The sequence below is a fragment of the Amblyraja radiata genome, chromosome 1 (assembly GCF_010909765.2).
Source record: "Amblyraja radiata isolate CabotCenter1 chromosome 1, sAmbRad1.1.pri, whole genome shotgun sequence".
Taxonomy (NCBI): domain Eukaryota; kingdom Metazoa; phylum Chordata; class Chondrichthyes; order Rajiformes; family Rajidae; genus Amblyraja; species Amblyraja radiata.
The window spans coordinates 50,433,766-50,455,063 of NC_045956.1; the positions used below are offsets into that span (position 1 = coordinate 50,433,766).

Genomic DNA, 21,298 nt, shown 5'->3' on the forward strand with positions numbered 1-21,298 from the left:
TGCAATCTCCCGGTATATTTCTTACTCTCATTCCTATTGACTATTTGGGGACAATCCAAAAAATAAGGATGCCTACCGTAATGTTCTCCTTAATCAATAAAGTAACTTCCCCTCTTTAACCTGTGCAATTTGAAGGCAACATGAAGGAAAACGGCATGTTTCATGCTGGTAAGAGCTGGTAAGATCCAAAGCAAACAAAGTGTTGGAGTAACTCAGTGGATCAGACAGCAGAGGGTAAGAAAGCTGGGAGATGGAGAGGTAGGGCAAAGCTTGGCAGGTAATAGGTGAACGCAGGCGAGGGAGGGTTTTGATAGGCAGATAGTTGGACAAAGGCCAGAGATTAAACAGAAGATGTGAGGGGAAAGGATTGAAGAGTTGTGAATTGTGAAGCCAAAGGAAGGAATATCAGTGGAGGGGGAGAGAAAAAATAGGTGCTAGTCCAGGAGGGTGTGAGGAGAAAGGGGAAGGTAAGGTTGTTAGAGGTTACCTAAAATTGGGGAATTCAGTGTTCATACTGTTGAGTTTTAAGCTACCCAAGCAGAATATGAGGTGCTGTTCCTCCAGTTTGCACATTATCTCACTCTGGCAATGGAGGAGGCCCGCCACGAGAGAAAGGTCAGTACAGGAATGGGAAGGGAAGGTCAGCAACTGGGAGATCCAGTAGGTCATGGCTTAGTTCCAAAGTGAAACTTGCCATTTTACTCACGTCCTCTTCTGCAAGCAACCTCTGACAGGTGGGAGTCAGGAATTCTTTGTGAGCATCACAGATGTCAACACCTTACGTATATTATGTATGCAGTTCTATACTGATCAGATTAAAATTATGTTTTTGCATCTTTGTCTACAGGTTGCAGACTTAATAAGTAAACCAATGGAGTGTTGTTATAGCAGTCTTATACATAGCAGTGAAAAGGGAATTAAAGATCTGCTGTTATCCCTAATTGGGCTAAAGGTATATAATAACAAACTATAAAAATATTATAGTTAATGAAACTGATGGATTATAACTAGTAGAATGCGATAATACAAAGCGACTTGTGCCGTGTTTACTCCATGTGTACATATCATTATATATATCCACAGTTCTAGCTTGGCTATTTAGCAGAGGTGTTAATCTTTTTATTATGATTATATCAATGTCACTTCTAAGATGATGAGAAATATCCAACAAATGCACTCTTAAGCCTTAGTGAGTGTTTTAATTATCTTCTCAACGCTGGTTTTTCTCAGAACAGCTGTCACTGCAACAGTTGATTGAGCAGTTTACTCAATGAAATAAAATGTATGCTGAATGATTATGCAATCATTACAAGTTATCAACTGACAGTTAAGATTGACTTGTGGGAAATAATATAGTCATTAACTATCGTTGCCTTGAGATTCATATTGAAGCTATCAAGTGTTTGAGCAGCAGAGTGCCTTGTGAAATTGCCAACATTTCCCTGTGTAAGCACTGCATTGTTCAGGATTCCTGACAAACATGGGCCTACTGAACTTGCAATGTTCGCAAATCCTGCACGCTGCTAGTTTCCATTTTTTACTCCAGTCTACACTTCCTCATGGCATCTCTATTCCTTTTAATGTAAAGGAGTCATTGTGAGGGAGCAAGAAAAATACTTTGGTGCATTACATTAGTTAGTTAAACAGTATTCATAATAGGTGTTTGTGTATCAGCTTTGGAGAAAGTGTTAGCTTGAGTTTACCTTTTATTTATATGTGTATTATTTTTCCACTGCAGGTTGCCCAGACACTTGATAAAATTGTTGAGTTCATGGATGGCACTTTACTTGGTGTGCAGCAGCAACACCACTTCAACGAAAAAAGCTTCTTGGAGGTCATGGAACAAGCTCTTCAACCATTGATGGAAAAAGGTTTAATAAAGGGCAGAATGTCGAGGAGTAGCGAAGGTGAAGAGATGTGTTGTCAATTAGAAGTCACAAAGCTGGGTCATGCTACCTACAAAGGTAAGCCGGGGCTTGTATTCATCTGCTGACTTCTTGGTTCACAAAGAGTATGTGATTTTTCTAATAATAGTTGAAATGTAGTGAACTTTCTTGTGAAGTTCAATGGCTCTTTTATTGTCATGTGCGAAATGTTAACACAGTAAAATTAATTTTCATACAAACACTCCAGAAGAGTATTGCCATACCCCTGATCCTCGATTAGTAAGTGTACAGAAATAGTCTACTGATTGCACATGCAAGAGGCGCCATGTCTCGGCGCCACTTTCAAAGTCCAGGCTCTTGTTATTATGAGCAGTGCCCGTCTCAGGCAAGTCCCAGGCTGTTGTGGGCCTCTCCTCGCCCTTCCACCTTTGTTCCCCTGCAGACGGCTGAAGTTGGTTCTTCATACAAGTGCTGCCACTTATGGGCATCCCACCAGGCAGATTACTTACTATGTCAGAATGGACTAGATAGTTGTAGGTGATTTAATCTTATTAGTGAATAGTTTCACCAATATTTAATGATTTCCTTCCAGCATCAGTGGACTTGGATTACTGTGATACTTTGAACATGGATTTGAAGAAAAGTTTGGAGGGATTGGTGCTTGATAACTACCTTCATTTAATCTACTTGGTAACGCCATATGATATGGTTTCCCATTGTACTCCAGACTGGATGATTTACTTTAGACAGGTAAGGTATGGTATGGAGATTTGCCAAGTCATTCACAAACACACCCTGTGTCTGCGTTAGTGTTTAACTTGTATTCATAGGCCAAAATTGAACTTGTATTCTTTAGTCATGGCACAGAAGCACAGCTTGTAGAGTTGCTGTCTCAAAGCGCCAGAGACCCAGATTCGATCCTGACCTGGGGTGCTGTCTGTGTGGAGTTTGTACGCTCTCCCTGTGACTGCATAGGTTTCCTCCGGATGCTCCTGTCTCCTCCCATATCCCAAAGACGTGCGGGTTTGTAGGTTAATTGGCCTCAGTAAATTGCACCTCGTGAGGCGAGTGGATGTGAAAGTGGGATAACATAGAATTAGTGTGAACAGGTGACCAATGGTCGGCATAGACATGGTGAGCTGAAGGGCATGTTTCCATGCTATACATTTCATTTTCAACGAAACAATATTTTCTTAGCTACACTCTGTACTTTCCATATTCGACCCTTCGAGCCAGCACCGCCATTCAATGTGATCATGGCTGATCATCCACAATCCCGTTCCTGCCTCCTCCCCATACCCCTTGATTCCCCTAGCCCCAAGAGCTCTATCTAACTCTCTTTTGAATGCATCCAATGAATCGGCCTCCACTGCCTTCTGAGGCAGAGAATTCCACTAATTCACAACTCTCTGTGTGAAAATTGTTTTCCTCATCTCAGTTCTAAATGGCCTACCCCTTATTCTTAAACTGTGGCCACTGGTTCTGGACTCCCCTAACATCGGGAACGTTTCCTACAACGAGCGTGTCCAATCCCTTAATAATTTTATATGTTTCTATAAGATCCCCTCTATAAGATCCTTCTAAATTCCAGTGAATACAAGCCCAGTCACTCCATTCTTTCATCATATGACAGCCCCGCCATCCCGGGAATTAACCTCGTGAACCTATGCTGCACTCCCTCAATACAAGAATGTCCTTCCTCAAATTAGGAGACCAAAACTGCACACAATACTCCAGGTGTGGTCTCACCAGGGCCCTGTACAACTGCAGAAGGACCTCTTTGCTCCTATACTCAACTCCTCTCGTTATGAAGGCCAACATGCCATTAGCTTTCTTCACTGCCTGTTGTACCTGCATGCTTACTACTAGGACACCCAGGTCTCGTTGTACTTCCCCTTTTCCTAACCTTACACCATTCAGATAATAATCTGCCTTCCCGTTCTTGCCACTTAACTTCACATTTATCCACAATATACTGCATCTGCCCACTTACCCAACCTGTCCAAGTCTGCATCCTCATAGCATCCTCTTCACAGTTCACACTGACACCCAGCTTTGTGTCATCTGCAAATTTGCTAATGTTACTTTTAATTCCTTCATCTAAATTATTAATGTATATTGTAAATAGCTGTGGTCCCAGCACCGAGCCTTGCGGCACCCCACTAGTCACTGCCTGCCATTCTGAAAGGGACCCGTTAATCCCAACTCTTTGTTTCCTGTCTGCCAACCAATTTTCTATCCATGTCAATACCCTACCCCCAATACCATGTGCTCTAATGTTGCCACTGATTTCCTGTGTGGGACCTAATCAAAGGCTTTCTGAAAGTCCAAGTACACTACATCCACTGGCTCTCCCTTGTCCATTTTACTTGTTACATCCTCAAAAAATTCCAGAAGATTAGTGAAGCATGATTTCCCCTTTGTAAACCCATGCTGACTTGGACCGATCCTGTTACTGCTATCCAAATGCACCACTATTACAGCTTTGATAATTGACTCCAGCATCTTCCCCACCAGGCTAACTGGTCTATAATTCCCTGCTTTCTTTCTCCCTCCTTTCTTGAAAAACTGGATAACATTAGCTACCCTCCAATCCACAGGAACTGATCCAGAATCTATAGAACATTGCAAAATGATCACCAATGAGTCCACGATTTCTAGAGCCACCTCCTTGAATACCCTGGGATGCAGACCATCAGGCTCTGGGGATTTATCAGCCTTCAGTCCCATCAGTCTACCCAACACCATTTCCTGACTAATGTGAATTTCCTTCAGTTCCTCCATCACCCTGGATCCTCTGTCCCATAGTACGTCTGGGAGATTGTTTGTGTCTTCCTTAGTGAAGACAGAACCAAAGAACCCGTTCAACTCGTCTGCCATTTCCTTGTTCCCCATAATAAATTCGCCTGTTTCTGTCTTCAAGGGACCCACATTTGTCTTAACTAATTTTTTCCTCTTCACATACCTAAAGAAGTTTTTACTATCCTCCTTTATATTCTTGGCTAGTTTACCTTCATACTTCATCTTTGCCTTTTTAGTTACCCTCTGTTGATCTTTAAAAGTTTCCCAATCCTCTGGCTTCCCGCTCATCTTTGCTATGTTATACGTCTTTTATTTTTATACAATCATTGACTTCCCTTGTCAGCCACGGTCGCCTCTTACTCCCCTTAGAATCTTTCTTCCTCTTTGGAATGAAATGATCCTGCATCTTCTGGATTATTCCCAGAAATACCTGCCATTCCTATGGATTTTGACTATCCTTCAATATCGCCATCAAGTAATGTGCAAAGAACAATACTTTTGTGGAAAGCCTACTGTATGTGGTGAACATTCAGAAAAATGTATCTAAATAGGTCTGTGCTCATGCAGGGGAGGGAGGCTCAGTGATCAACAAATGGGCCTGTCAGGGACTAGTTTTAATGGAATTCACCTACGACACCTGGCGACAACCTACGACAGCACCTACGACAACACCTACGTCAACCTACGACAGCAATAATTGTCGCCACTGTCGCCGAAACATTTTCAACATGTTGAAAATTTTGCGGCAGTCGCCTGTAGTCGCCCAAAAAAATCGCTTAAGTGGGACAGACCCACTTCAGCTGTAGCCTGAACCAATGTTCCAGTTTATTCCCAGCTTAAAATATATAGATTCAGAGTAAGGTTAGTCTTGATACTGTAATGTTCCAGTCCATTGTAAAATATTTCAAAAATGATTTTCAGCACATGGAATATAGCACATCAAGGAGAAACCCCCTCACCCTTTTAGTCCATACGGAATGATCAATGTCCGTGACTCTAACATCTGAAACATATGGTTGAGGTCATAACTATTATATACAAAACCTACTACTGAAATTGTTAGAACGAACAAGATTCTTACATAAACACTCAGTCCTCCTCATGCCATGTGCACTTTTATCCATGTTATGGTAATTAGGTCAATTACAACAGCTTTAGAGTATGTTTTTATTTCTTTGGGCTTATGCAGAGACCAGAGAAATATTTAAATGTGTTCACTGTGCAGAATTTGCCACATAATAATTTTTATTAAATGTTTTATTCTAATCCAGTTTCATCAGTTGGATGTAATTGAACAAAATGTCTTTGCCGCGGTGGGTGTACCAGAGAGCTTCCTTACAAAGAAGGCATCTGGTCAAGCAGTTAAGAAGGTGAGATTTCAACCGGATCAAGAAGTCTTTATACTTTGTGAATTCGTATATGAAGAAATATATTTTTGAAAGTTTGAAAGAAGATTTGCCATATCCTTTCTTGGAAGAAATAATAGGCTCGTGACAAATTTCCACCTTAATAAGGCCCTGTAAGTGAAGTACATTGGGGTGCTCTTGGAAATGGTTTAGGAAAATTTATGTTTAGTCAAGAGTGTTTTATTGTCATGTGTCCCAGATAGAACAATGACATTCTTACTCACTTGAGAGAGAAAAGAAAAGCTCAGTTTAGATAGATAGATAGATAGATAGATAGATAGATAGATAGATAGATAGATAGATAGATAGATAGATAGATAGATAGATAGATAGATAGATAGATAGATAGATAGATAGATAGATACACACACACACACACACACACACACACACACACACACACACACACACACACACACACAACAAACAAAACTGCAATAATAATAGTCTCAGCTTAGATAGATAGACACACACGCATACGCATACACACACACGCACACGCACACACACACACACACACAACAAACAAAACAGTGCAATAATAATAGTCTATCGTAGTTTAGTGCCTATATGAGGTTGAAGTGTTTAATAGCCTGATGGCTGTAGGGAAGAAGCTGTTCCTGAACCTCTACATTACAGTTTTCAGGCTCCTGTACCTTCTTCCCGATAACAGTGGTGAAATGAGTGTGTGGCCAGGATGGTGTTGGTCTCTGATGATGTTGGCTGCCTTTTTGAGGCAGCTACTCCGATAAATCCCTTCAATGGTGGGGAGGTCAGAGCAGGTGATGGACTGGACAGTGTTCACAACTATATGCAGTCTTTTCCGCTCCTGGACGTTCAAGTTGCCGAACCAGGCCATGATGCAACCAGTCAGTATGCTTTCTACTGTGCACCTGTAGAAGTTCAAGAGAATCCTCTTTGACATACAGAATCTCCTTAATCTTCACAGGAAGTAGAGGCGCTTATAATTGCACCAGTGTGCTGGGTCCAGGAAAGATCTTCGGAAATATGCACGCCCAGGAATTTGAAGTTTTTGACTCTCTCCACCATATCTATATTACTAAAAGTCTGTTCTTGACCGGTTTTGGCCATCTGTGCTGCGATTTCCGAGAGAACGCCGCCACCTACGGCCGTCATTTTTGGCCACCTTGCTCAGAGCCCCCCTCCGCCGTATGTGTGCCGAGGATTTTTCCCGTTGATGAAAAATGACAGAGATATTAATGCTTTTACAAAATTCCCCATTATCTCTGCTGCCCCTGCTGGCGGCAGGGGGGAGGGACTATAAAACCAGGAAGTGGTGTGCCTCAATCAGTGTCTGCAAGCTGGAGGAAGGCAGAGGGTCACGTATCTCTGAGCTGTGAATAACACTGAACACATGTCTACTCAAATGTAAGTGTCCTTAGTGGTTCTAAAACGCTTGCAGAATGTGTCTATTGGTTCTAAAATGTTTGCAAAAAGTGTCTCTTTTGGTTCTACAATGCTTGCAGAATGTGTCTTTTTTGGTTCTAAAATGTTTTTTTTAGGTTCTCCCCCCCCCTCTCTCCTCCCCCCCTCTCTCCTCCCCCCCCCCCCCCCCTCTCCTCCCCCCTCTCCTCCCCCCCCCCTCTCCTCCCCCCCCTCTCCTCCCCCCCCTCTCCTCCCCCCCTCTCCTCCCCCCCTCTCCTCCCCCCCCCTCTCCTCCCCCCCCCTCTCCTCCCCCCCCCCTCTCCTCCCCCCCCTCTCCTCCCCCCCCTCTCCTCCCCCCCCTCTCCTCCCCCCCCTCTCCTCCCCCCCTCTCCTCCCCCCCCTCTCCTCCCCCCCTCTCCACCCCCCCTCTCCACCCCCCCCCTCTCCTCTCCCCCTCTCCTCTCCCCCCCTCTCCTCTCCCCCCCCTCCCCTCCCCCCTCCCCCCCTCTCCTCCCCCGTCTCCTCTCCCCCCCTCTCCTCTCCCCCCCTCACACCTCCTCTCACCCCTACCCTCTTCCCTCCACCATACCCCCCTACCTCCCCTCTCAGCACCCCCTCTCTCTCCCCCTCACTGTTACAAAATCATTAAACAAATATGTTACAAATATTCTAATAATTACGATACAACCCCGGTAAAGGGGCAAGCATCTGGCTCGGGCAAAGCCCCCTTCCGCCTGGAGCCGTGACTCGCGGATAGCCAGCTTGGCCAGGCCTAGGAGCAACCCAACCAGGACATCTTCTGCCCTGCCTAATCCTTAGATCCCGTCACCAGTCCTTCGGTCACTGACAGCAGAGCCACTCCTCCCCTTGTGGACCCTAGGTAGAGTGGCGGTGCTCCTTGCCCTCCGTCCCTGGCTACAAGGGACGCTCCACTGGTCCCTCTACCATCAACAGGAACGGCGCTGCTCTTGGTCTTGGCGTCCTTCTCCAGGTTGTCCAAGAAGGACCTGAGCTGCCGCCGGTCATTCCCCTTCACCCCCTTGCCCTACCCCCTCCTTCTGAGGATGAGGTTCAGCGAGCTGGTGAACCTGTGTAGGTTTGGCTACTGGAGGGAGGTCAGTCTGGGCCGATGTTGGGCTCCTTTGGTGGCCTGGATGAACTCGCTGATTTCCTCCACTGGAATGAGTGGAGTGGAATCGGGAGGAGCGATAACATCCATTGACTCATTGTCCGAGGAGTCCCCTTCCACCTGCTCACTGCAGATGGAGACACCATCCCCATCCCCGGACACACCCTTAGTGCTCGATACTCCTGCCTCACCCTGTGCAGCGGTTGCCTCTTCCCCACCCGCTGGTCTCTCCTCCACCTCAGTCCCAACCCTGGGGCCAGTGGCAGAGGGGCCTTCCCCAGATGTACCCGGATAGTCAAGACCATCGACAGTGGGGGCTACTGTCCCTCCCCCAGTTGGGCCCAGTGTGCGCTCTGGTGCATCAGACTCAGGGAGTCACTCTAGAGCCAGGTCCTGAGGGAGAAAAGGGCTGGTTTCCCCAACCCCCTCCCCGCCTACAGTCTCTACCTCCAGAGGCGTGCTCTGCGCCTCGTCCTGGGCGGGTTGCTTCTGGGCTTCCTCGGGTGCCTGATGTGGGACTCCCTTCCCAACAGAAATCTCCCCCTGTTCCATATCACCCGAGTGTTCCCATCGCCACCCTCCCCAGAATCCCCTCCAGAACATGGGACCGGGGTCCGAACCAGAGGACGGGAGTCTTCCACCATCACAGTACTCCCTTCACCCCTTGAGGATTACTGTACGTCCCCCTTCTGCTCCTCCCTAGAGAGATTCCTCCTCTTTTCTGATGGGGAGGAGCTCACAGACTCTGGGGTCACCTGAGCAACCTTCCTCTGTGGCACCCCCTCCTCCCGCCCGATCCCGGTTGGATAATGGGGCTTGCAGACTCCCTAACGGGATGGGTGGAACGTACTTGTCTCTGGGGGTATTGTTCCCCATGTGTTTAATCTTCTTCACCACCTTGCCCCCCCCCCCCCCCACCTTCATTTGGCCCTCCCCACCCCCACCCGCACTCTGTGCAACCCCAGGGTTCCCTGACTCGACTACAGGGGAGGTTAGTGGCACTGGAGGCGGAGGCCCCCGCCTGAGATTTGGGGCAATTCCTACGAGTATGCGCCACTTCCTTACGGGCATGGCACCTTGGGCGCTCAGATGTCCAGAAGATAAATCACGCCCATCTTGCTGGACACAGAAGCGCCCGTCAACTTCCTCCGCCCGGTCCAGCATCATTGTCAGCTGGCGCCGAAGGGAAAGCATGTGCCGCAGCTCCTTCCTGCAGAACCCTTGGGGCATCGGGGTGATGTCCGTGAGTACCTTCCCCAGGATGCGAAGGTGGGGAAGGAGGGCCCCGTTTGTAATACAGGGCGGGACGTTGGACAAGACCACCCGCTCTACGTGATGGACCCTATGGGCTCGACCTGCAAGAAAACACCTCCCACTGTGACCCCTTTATTCACAGCCACATTCACCCCCTCAACGGAGTCAAGGAAGAACACGGCCTTCACGAACATCGTACCCACGTACAGGACAACTGCAGGCTTGACCACCACGGCCACCGAGCAGTCCTCCAGGTTGATCTGGGGGGGCAAGTAGCTTCTTACCCCATGCTCAAAAGGCAGGTTCCTCATGGGGAGCCGGGCCCCAAGAATAGTAGCTGAAGCAGCCGCCTGAGCATAGCTCCTGGAAGGCCCTAGCTCCCCAGAACACTGACCCGGCATGATCTCAGGCACTACAATTAAACAAACTCAAAAACATAACTGACAGTCAAAATACAGATACTGACAGTCAAAAATGGCACGAAGCCAGTGTCCAAACACAAATACTGATGCAATTATAAAGAAAGCACAACAGCGCCTCTACTTCCTGAGAAGATTACGGAGAGTTGGTATGTCAAGGAGGACTCTCTCTAACTTCTACAGGTGCACAGTAGAGAGCATGCTGACCGGTTGCATCGTGGCTTGGTTCGGCAACTTGAGCGCCCAGGAGCGGAAAAGACTACAAAACGTAGTAAACACTGCCCAGTCCGTCATCGGCTCTGACTTCCCTACCATCGAGGGGATCTATCGCAGTCGCTGCCTCAAAAAGGCTGGCAGCATCATCAAGGACCCACACCATCCTGGCCACACACTCATCTCCCCGCTACCTTCAGGTAGAAGGTACAGGAGCCTGAAGACTGCAACGCCCAGGTTCAGAAATAGCTACTTCCCCACAGCCATCAGGCTATTAAACTCAACTCAAACAAAGCTCTGAACATTAATAGCCCATTACCTGTTTATTTGCACTTTATCTGTTTATTTATACAATGTGTGTATATATTTATATAATGGTATATGGACACACTGATCTGTTCTGTATTCACGCTTACCATATTCTGTTGTGCTGAAACAAAGCAAGAATTTCATTGTCCTACCTGGGACACCTGACAATAAACTATCTTGAATCTTAAATCTTCAATATGGAACAGTTCGAGGGAGGCAGCGAGTGATGTTGCTTCGGCCATTGATAATGGCGGCTCCCCCACAAAACTGCTGCATCACCACCTCTTCGCTCTCCTGCGATCCGCGGCGAGTTGCTGACCTTCACAAACAATCCCAGCTGTTCCGCTCTGCTTCTCCAGCAACGAAAGGGACTTGCCTGCATTCTTTGTTGTTGGAAACCTTCTCCCTCCAAGAGAAAGGAGGCTTTGTCAACTACAAGGCCACAGAAAGATGTCGAGATGGTGCAGAAATCCTCCCACACCACACGAAAGCCAGACCGGCCCACTCAGCACCGACGAGGCAGTAAAAGGGGGGTTGTTCTGGATGCAGGTGTAAAAGTCCAGAAAGATTTACTCCCCTTTTCTGGCGCGCAGCAGTTCCTGGCAGGTTGCCAGCCACAGTTGTGGGAGAAGGGCAGTAAAACTACACACAGTCCCAAAAACAAGCAGAAACTTTCAAACAAGTCTTGCACCGTTGCAGCGAAACACAAGGATGTTTAAATGTATCGCTGTGCCTCCTCCGAAATCCCCCCAAAAAGATGTTTAAATCACTTAGTTCTGTATCTGGACGGGAACTCCAAATCACCACACCTCCCCACGTAACCAGCTTGGAGGGGATGATGGTATTGAACGCCGAGCTGTCGTCAATAAACAACGGCGTGATGTAAGTGTTTTTATTGTCCAAGTGGTCCAGTGCAGAGTGGAGAGCCAGTGAGATTGCATCCTCCGTTGACCTGTGACGGTAGGCAAACTAGTGGGTCGAGGTTCTTGTTGAGGTAGGAGTTGTTATGCGTCATAACCAAGCTCTCAAAGCACTTCATCACCACGGACGTTAGTATCACTGGTCGATAGTCATTGAGGCACGTCACCTTACTCTTCTTGGGCACCGGTATTATTGATGCCCTCTTAAAGCAGGTGGGAACCTCAGACATCAGTAGTGAGAGGTTGAAAATGTCCACAAAAACTCCAGCCAGTTGGTCTGCACTGGGTTTGAGAACTCAACCGGGTATATCATCAGGTCCAGGCACTTTCCGAGGGTTCACCCCCCTAAAGGATCTTCTGACATCTGCCTCTGTGACTGTGACTGTAATACCATCAGGGCATATGGGGGCTCGAGAAGGCACATCAGTGTTCTCCCTATCAAAGCGTGCGTAGAACGCATTGAGCTCTTGGGTAAGGGGATATATCTACAGCTATGGTGCTACTTCTTGGTACCATTCTTGTTCTCTTGAAATCAGACCATTTCAAATGTATTATTTGGATATTCCTCCTATCAATTGGCAGGAAGGTTGCAGACATCAATTGAAACCATTGTTTTGTGTACTATATTGCAATGAGATATAGACGACAAAATCTCTCAAAACTGAGAACATATTTTCAAAGTGTTGAAGCTACCATTTCTCTCTCAACTAACTGTTATTACAATGTCTTTATTGATGTGAAAAGCTTGTAGCACGTGTAATTCTTCAGTAACAATTATTAAAGGACATAATTTCTCCTTTATTAAAAAAATGTGTGAAATAAATGGCTCCAGCCCTTCCACATTCAGCAGTATAATTCAGGAAAATTAAATAGAAAATTCCAAGGCCATCAAATGCATCTTAACTAGTAAGTTTCTCCAGAAATTCAACTTCTAATGGGAGGATATTATTAAGATTTCTTCAGCATTTGAAAACTAAGCAAAGGTATATACCATTATGCCAGTCCAATTCTATTTGGCCAAAAAGGCAACAAAAACATCCCAGCTAAAATAGCAGTGCCTCAATAAAATAACAGCCCCAATAGGTTTGATATTCTTAACTGATTAGGATGGTGCATGAAATCTGTGTCAAAAGGGCCAAGAGTAAAAATATCTCATTCATCTTTTCTGAAACACCACCAAGATTTTGTAAAAAATTTGTATTGTTGACCATGCACAAAAAAAACATTAGAATTGAATCAGTCGGAATGCTTAATATTGTTCCTATACTGTACATTGTTTGTAAAATAAATCCAGAATTTGCCCCGTTTTAATCAGTCTCGAACTTTTAATTAAAGTTTCATATCAGAATTGAGTTTTAGATGACGATGTAATAATAACCAAAATCTTGTTCATTGTGGAATGTGTTTCGTACACCCATTTTGTCCCTGTTGTGTGTTTACATTATGATAATGTATGCTTGTCGATGAAGCTTATCAAAAAGTGGGAGGTCACTTAATATTATTGCAAATATTCATACACATTTTAATTTCTTTAGACTGTAAATGGACTTGTCGTAAAACGGTTCTACATGTCCTTGGTCCTTTATTCCCTCTTCAAAGAGATGAACATGTGGTCTGTGGCGCAGAAGTTTAACTTGCCCCGCGGCTTTACACAGAATTTGTTGAGTTCAACAGCAGCTTTCTCCTCCAGTGTCCTGCATTTCTGCGAGGTATTTGTAAAACTTTAATAATGTTGGTGCAGTTTCGTCCTGCAATTATAACATTTCCATAATATACTGAGCATTTTTTTCAATGATAAGCCAGAGTTCCAAAGCTATTTGCAAATAGTAGCATTTGTAATAAAATTTTATTGAACTATTTAAACACAAGAAACTTTCATGCCATCTTGACAGTACTGTTTTTCATTTCAAGTTTGTTTTGTTTAGTTTATTGTCACAGTGAAAAGCTTTATGTTGCGTGCTATCCAGTCAGCGGAAAGACTACATGATTACGATCGAGCAGTGTACAGATAGAAATGCTGCTGTTGGGGTAGAGGTTTAAAATAGTGGAGCGATTGTAATAAATGGTTGCAGGTCAGGCTTCTGGGACCAGCACACAGAGAGTCACCTGACTTGGGCGCCATCTTTGCTTAGCTTTTGTGTTTAAGCAATGCCTATATTTGACCATCTGAGTCATTGTGCAGAATCATATTAGAACAAGGTTTTCCAGTTTAATCCATAAGCCAATCATGTACTTACATATTTCCTTAGCCTATTTTCCCCACATATTTATTAACCCCCTCCTCCCCACCTGAACCCCCATCCCACAATTCTTCCAACAACACCCACCTATTTGGGGTAATTTACAGTATCAAACTAATTTAAACAAGCATGGCTTTGAGATGTAGGAAGAAACTGGTGTTTGAAATAGAATTAGAAAATAGGTGCAGGAAGAGGCCATTTGGCCCTTTGAGCCTGCACAACCATTCATGTGATCATGGCTGATCATCCACAATCAGAAACCCGTGCCTGCCTATTACCAATATTCTCTGATTCCGCTAGCCCCTAGAGCTCTCTCTTTTTTAAATTCAGTGAATTGGCCTCTGCTACCTTCTGTGGCAGAGAATTCCACAAATTCACAACTCTCTGGGTGAAAAAGTTTTTTCTCATCTCAGTTTTAAATGGCCTCCCCTTTATTCTTAGACGGTGGTCCCTGGTTCTGGACTCCCCCAACATTGGGAACATTTTTCCTGCATCTAGTTTGTCCAGTCCTTCTATAATTTTATACGTTTCTATAAGATCCCCTTTCATCTGTCTAAATTCCAGTGAATACAAGCCCAGTGTTTCCAATCTTTCCTCATATGACAGTCCCGCCATCCCGGGGATTAACCTCGTGAACCTACGCTGCACTGCCTCAATAGCAAGGATGTCTTTCCTCAAATTAGGTGTGCCCAGGGGAAATCGAAGCTGCCACAGGTAGCGCAGCTGATAGAGTTGTTGCCTCACAGATACAGAGACTCGGGTGCTGTCTGTGTGGGTTTGCACGTTCTCCTTTTGACTCCATAGATTTCTCCTGGGTGCTCTAATTTCCTCACAAATGTCAAAGACGTGTGGGTTAGTTGGTTAATTTGCCTCTTTAGATTGCCCGTAGTGTTCCCGATGTTCCCATGTTCTCGATGTTGGGGGAGTCCAGAACCAGGGGCCACAGTTTAAGAATAAGGGGTAAGCCATTTAGAACAGAGATGAGGAAACACTTTTTCACATAGAGAGTTGTGAGTGGAATTCTCTGCCTCGGAGGGGGGTGGAGGCCGGTTCTCTGGATATTTTCAAGAGAGAGCTAGTTAGGGCTCTTAAAGATAGCGGAGTCAGGGGATATGGGGAGAACAGGGTACTGATTATGGATGATCAGCCATGATCACATTGAATGGCGGTGCTGGCTCGAAGGGCCGAATGGCCTACTCCTGCACCTATTGTCTATTATCTATAGTATGCAGGGAGTGCATGCGACAATGGGATAACAGAATTAGTGTGAACTAGTGATCGATAGTTACATGGACGGTGGGTCGAAGGGTATATTTCCATGCTGTATCTCTTTAAAAAAAACCAAGGAGAACGTGCAGCTCCACAGCACAGCACCTGAGGTCAGGATTGACGCCAGATTCATGTAATTTGAGAAATCTGTATTATCTGCAGCACCACTGAGCTGCTACATGGCCCACTCCTATTCCTAGGTCGTGTGGGTACATTTACTTTTAACTGACATGGTTTTTTTAGAATCTATTTGAGAAACAACACAAAGCAGTTGCTGTCGTGTAATTTGCTTAATCCAAAGCAGCACTGTTGAAATAATAGATAACCAATATATAATTTCATTCATTTTGGGTTTTACATTGATGTGCACTGCTGAATGTTTCGAAGTTTCACTAAGTTGATCCACTTTTTGCCAATAGGAATTAGAGGAATTCTGGGCATATCGTGCACTCTTTACAGACCTCACTCAGAAACTGTCTTATTGTGTGAAACCAGAACTTATTCCTCTTATGGAAGTATCTGGAGTCCGAGAGGTTTGTAATTTGATTTTTATCTCTATAAAACGTTACAGTTAGTTATAGGAGCAAGATACGATTTTGAGCATTTGGATGTACAGAGGAACATAGAAACATAGAAAATAGGTGCAGGAGTAGGCCATTCGGCCCTTCGAGCCTGCACCGCCATTCAATATGATCATGGCTGATCATCCAACTCAATATCCTGTACCTGCCTTCTCTCCATACCCTCTGATACCTTTAGCCACAAGGGCCACATCTAACTCCCTCTTAAATATAGCCAATGAACTGGCCTCAACTACCTTCTGTGGCAGAGAATTCCAGAGATTCACCACTCTCTGTGTGAAAAATGTTTTTCTCATCTCGGTCATAAAAGATTTCCCCCTTATCCTTAAACTGTGACCCCTTGTTCTGGACTTCCCCAACATCGGGAACAATCTTCCTGCATCTAGCCTGTCCAACCCCTTAAGATTTTTGTAAGTTTCTATAAGATCCCCCCTCAATCTTCTAAATTCTAGCGAGTACAAGCCGAATCTATCCAGTCTTTCTTAATATGAAAGTCCTGACATCCCAGGAATCAGTCTGGTGAACCTTCTCTGTACTCCCTCTGTGGCAAGAATGTCTTTCCTCAGATTAGGAGACCAAAACTGTACGCAATACTCCAGGTGTGGTCTCACCAAGACCCTGTACAACTGCAGTAGAACCTCCCTGCTCCTATACTCAAATCCTTTTGCTATGGATGCTAACATACCATTCGCTTTCTTCACTGCCTGCTGCACCTGCATGCCTACTTTCAATGACTGGTGTACCATGACACCCAGGTCTCGCCTATTCCTAATCGGCCACCATTCAGATAATAGTCTACTTTCCTGGTTTTGCCACCAAAATGGATAATCTCACAAGTGGATATCCACATTATACTGCATCTGCCATGCATTTGCCCACTCACCCAGCCTATCCAAGTCACCTTGCAGCCTCCTAGCATCCTCCTCACAGCTAACACTGCCCCCCAGCTTCGTGTCATCCGCAAACTTGGAGATGTTGCATTCAATTCCCTCGTCCAAATCATTAATATATATTGTAAATAGCTGGGGACCCAGCACTGAGCCTTGCGGTACCCCACTAGTCACTGCCTGCCATTCTGAAAAGGACCCGTTTACTCCTACTCTTTGCTTCCTGTCTGCCAGCCAGTTCTCTATCCACATCAATACTGAACCCCCAATACCGTGTGCTTTAAGTTTGTATACTAATCTCTTATGTGGGACCTTGTCGAAAGCCTTCTGAAAGTCCAAATATAACACATTCACTGGTTCTCCCTTATCCACGCTACCAATTACATCCTCAAAAAATTCTATAAGATTCGTCAGACATGATTTACCTTTCATAAATCCATGTTCACTTTGTCCAGTGATTTCACCACTTTCCAAATGTGCTGCTATCCCATCTTTAATAACTAACTAGCAGTTTCCCCACTACCGATGTAAGACTAACTGGCCTGTAATTCCCCGTTTTCTCTCTCCCTCCATTTTTAAAAAGTGGGGTTACATTAGCTACCCTCCAATCCTCAGGAACTACTCCAGAATCTAAAGAGTTTTGAAAAATTATCACTGCATCCACTATTTCTGGGGCTACTTCCTTAAGTACTCTGGGATGCAGCCTATCTGGCCCTGGGGATTTATCGGCCTTTAACCCATTCAATTTACCTAACACCACTTCCTGGCTAACCTGGATTTCACTCAGGTCCTCCATCTCATTTGACCCCCGGTCCCCTGTTATTTCCGGCAGATTATTTATCTTCCTTAGTGAAGACAGAACCAAAGTAGTTATTCAATTGGTCTGCCATGTCCTTGTTCCCCATGATCAATTCACCTGATTCTGACTACAAGGGACCTACATTTGCTTTAACTAATCTTTTTCTCTTCACATATCTATAAAAACTTTTGCAGTCAGTTTTTATGTTCCCTGCCAGTTTTCTTTCATAATCTATTTTCCCTTTCCTAATTAAGCACTTTGTCCTCCTCTGCTGGAGTCTGAATTTCTCCCAATCCTCTGGTAGGCTGCTTTTTCTGGCTAATTTGTATGCAGTCCTTGAAGAGAAAGTTTACTCTGTCCGCGGGATGAGATTTTAGAAAATCTTTGGAGGGTTTATCGAAGTAAACACTATAAGCTTTCCACGCTGTTCACCATTGCTTTAAAAAGCATGTGTGTGTATAATCGGCCAGAGGCTTGTCTGTACTGTCCAAAATCACCGACATTCATTGGCAGAATCTTGATTAGAAAGAGTGCCAAGGTTATGGGGGAAAAGGCTAGAGAATGGGGTCGAGAGGGAATGATAGATCAGCCATGATTGAAAGGTGTAGTAGACACGATGGGCCGAATGGCTTACTTCTGCTCCTATGACGAATTAACTTATCTACATATGGGGATGTACAGTAAAAAATTGATAATATGCCATCTAATTTTTCGACTGTCTTGATGGATTGGCTAGTGGCACGTTTATTACTCTGGAGCGTCAGCCGGGAGTCCAGCCTGAAAGTGGAGTGTGCGACCCAAGCTGTTTACCCAGTGTTAACCCGGGTCTGAGCTGTGGACCAGGTATGCAGCTGAAGCCAGTGCGAGGGTTAGGAATATACAGTGCCCTCCATAATGTTTGGGACAAAGACCCATCATTTATTTATTTGCCTCTGTACTCCATAATTTGAGATCTGTAATAGAAAAAAAATCACATGTGATTAAATTGTCAGATTTTATAAAGGCCATTTTTATGCATTTTGGTTTCACCATGTAGAAATTACAGCAGTGTTTATACACAGCCCCCCCCCCCCCCCCCCCCCCCCATTTCAGGGCACCATAATGTTTGGGACACATGGCTTCACAGGTGTTTGTAATTGGTCAGGTGTGTTTAATTGCCTCCTTAATGCAGGTATAAGAGAGCACCTAGTCTTTCCCCCAGTCTTGCCATCAGAGTGATGGCAAGAGCAAAGTATGGAGGAGAGAAGGAACTACCCAAGATCCAAAACATACCACCTCATCTGTGAAACACACTGGTGAGGGTGTTATGGTCTGGGCATGTATGGCTGCTGAAGGTACTGGCTAACTTATCTTCATTGATGATACAACTGCTGATGGTAGTAGCATAATGAATTCTGAAATGTATAAACACATCCTATCTGCTCAAATTCAAACAAGTGCCTCAAAACTCATTGGCCGGCAGTTCATTCTACAGCAAGACAATGATCGCAAACATACTGCTAAAGCAACAAAGGAGTTTTTCAAAGCTAAAAAATGGTCAATTCTTGAGTGGCCAAGTCAATCACCCAATTGAACATGCCTTTTATATGCTGAAGAGAAAACAGAAGGGGACTAGCTCCCAAAACAAGCATAAGCTAACGATTGTATTGTATTGTATTCAAATTTATTGTCATTGTCTCAGTTAGAGACAACGAAATGAATTTCCCTTACAGGCAGTATCATAAAAATAAATAAATAATAATAAATAATAAAACATATAAAAAATAAAAAGGAATTTAAAAAAAAGCACAAACACTGAAAGTCCACGACACAACATAACACAGTGGCACCAAGGTGAGGAAGGCACCATAGTCCAGCCAGCCTCCCCTCCGTTCTTCCCAGATGTTTACTCATGGTCGAGGCCTTCCTAGCACCCGCAGTCGCCGCCCCGGGTGGCCCGATGTTCAGGCCCTCACTGGTGGAACGCCGACGCCGAACCCCGACGGTGAACATCCTCCTCAGTGGCCCGGACCTCCTGATCAGCCGCCTACCGCAGCTCCCGAGTCCGCAGGCCGAGCCGGGCAGAGTCGCAGGACTCCGCGCTGTCCATCAGCGCCGCCCGCAAACCGCAGCTCCATGATGTCGGTGCAGCAGGTCCAGCACTCCGGGCTCCAGACGGCGACCCCCGGTAAGGCATCGCCAGCCCCGCGATGTTTCAGCGCTGTCCAGCCGCTGCTGGAGCTCTGGTCGATCCCGGCAGGAAAGGCCGAGCCAATCCAGTAGGTAGGCCGCTGGGGGGGGGGGGGGGCGAGGACGCGACTCGAATAATAGTCGCGACCTCACCAGGAAGCGGCTGAAGAACGGTATCCCCTGCACCGTACCCTCTTCCCTCACATAAAAACACACAAAAAACACACTTTAACATAACTAAATAAACAAAAAAACAAAAAGATACCGGGCTGTAGGTGGAGGCTGCTGGCACCAGCACCACCGGAAGTACAATAAGATGGCTGCAATACAGGCTTGGCAGAGCATCACCAGAGAAGACACCCAGCAACTGGTGATGTCCATGAATCGCAGACTTCAAGCAGTCATTGCATGCAAAGGATATGCAACAAAATACTAAACATGACTACTTTCATTTACATGGTATTGCTGTGTCCCAAACATTATGGCGCCCTGAAATGGGGGGCCTATGTATAAACACTGCTGTAATTTCCACATGGTGAAACCAAAATGTATAAAAATGGCCTTTATTAAAATCTGACAATGTGCACATTAACAACATGTGATTTTTTTTTCTATTACAAATCTCAAATTATGGAGTACAGAGGCAAATAAATAAATAATGGGTCTTTGTCCCAAACATTATGGAGGGCATTGTAGGTAGATTTGCAAGCAAAGCCAGGCCCAGAGCTCCTGTTCCATTTAAACTCACAGAGTTCACTGGAAAATTATACTGCGGAGTAAACTGTTTTTAAAAAGTGTTAATCGGAGTAAACTCTGCTGGTCTAGTACATCAAAGTCCCAAGGGTATCGGTTTAGCAGTGTTTTAAAAATAATGGAAGGTTAGCTGAAGAAGAATAATAAAATCAGAAACAAAATATTATTTCAAATCAACACATTTCTGTGGACTCTGATAGTTTTACAAAATTTCAATTGTGTTGCACTGAAAACATTGATTTATCTTTTCCAGATATTAATTTGACTTTTTCCAACATTTGAAAATTGGAACTTTTTTAGTTGTTTACGTCTGCAAGTTTGTATTCATGACAAAATTTGACATTCCTTTGTGAACTTTAGTGCATTTCTGATAGGCATTCAGTTTTACCAATGTGTCAACAATGTTTAAGGCTCTGTGTGTACTGTTTTGGTTCTCAGGCTCGTGCTCGACAGTTATACAATGCTGGCTACAGATCTTTATCTTATCTGGCTAATGCAATCCCTGACATGTTGGTCAAAACAATTGAACACCTGTCCAGACGTCAGGCTATTCAAATTGTTTCCTCTGCTAAGGTAAGTACCATTTACTGGCTTTATGTGGAAATTAAAAAAAACTGCAGTGTTGGAAGCCTGAATTAAAACAGGAAATGCTGGGAATGCTCGGTGGATCAGGCAGCATCTGTGGAAAGAAAACCAGTTAATGTTTCGGGTCAAAATCCTTCGCCAAACTCTTGAACCTGAAACTAAAGAAGACATAAACAATCTCCCGGATGTACTAGGGGACAGAGGAACCAGGGTAATGGAGGAACTGAAGGAAAAAGACTGATGGGACAGAAGGCTGATAAATCCCCAGGGCCTGATGGTCTGCATCCCAGG

At 44.9% G+C, this 21,298-nt stretch overlaps 1 protein-coding gene across 3 annotated transcripts in view; it reads left to right on the forward strand.

Annotated features, from left to right (window-relative positions):
* helq (helicase, POLQ like) overlaps positions 1-21,298 on the forward strand; it is a 57,113-nt gene that overhangs the window by 28,002 nt on the left and 7,813 nt on the right. For 2 of the 3 annotated variants that reach the window (XM_033021680.1, XM_033021698.1), the window contains 7 exons: positions 848-952; positions 1,739-1,964; positions 2,479-2,636; positions 5,960-6,058; positions 13,260-13,433; positions 15,653-15,766; positions 20,861-20,995. In XM_033021680.1, the coding sequence (XP_032877571.1) occupies positions 848-952; positions 1,739-1,964; positions 2,479-2,636; positions 5,960-6,058; positions 13,260-13,433; positions 15,653-15,766; positions 20,861-20,995 (1,011 nt within the window). The remainder of the gene's footprint in view (positions 1-847; positions 953-1,738; positions 1,965-2,478; positions 2,637-5,959; positions 6,059-13,259; positions 13,434-15,652; positions 15,767-20,860; positions 20,996-21,298) is intronic. The other variant, XM_033021689.1, reaches the window with a different exon arrangement.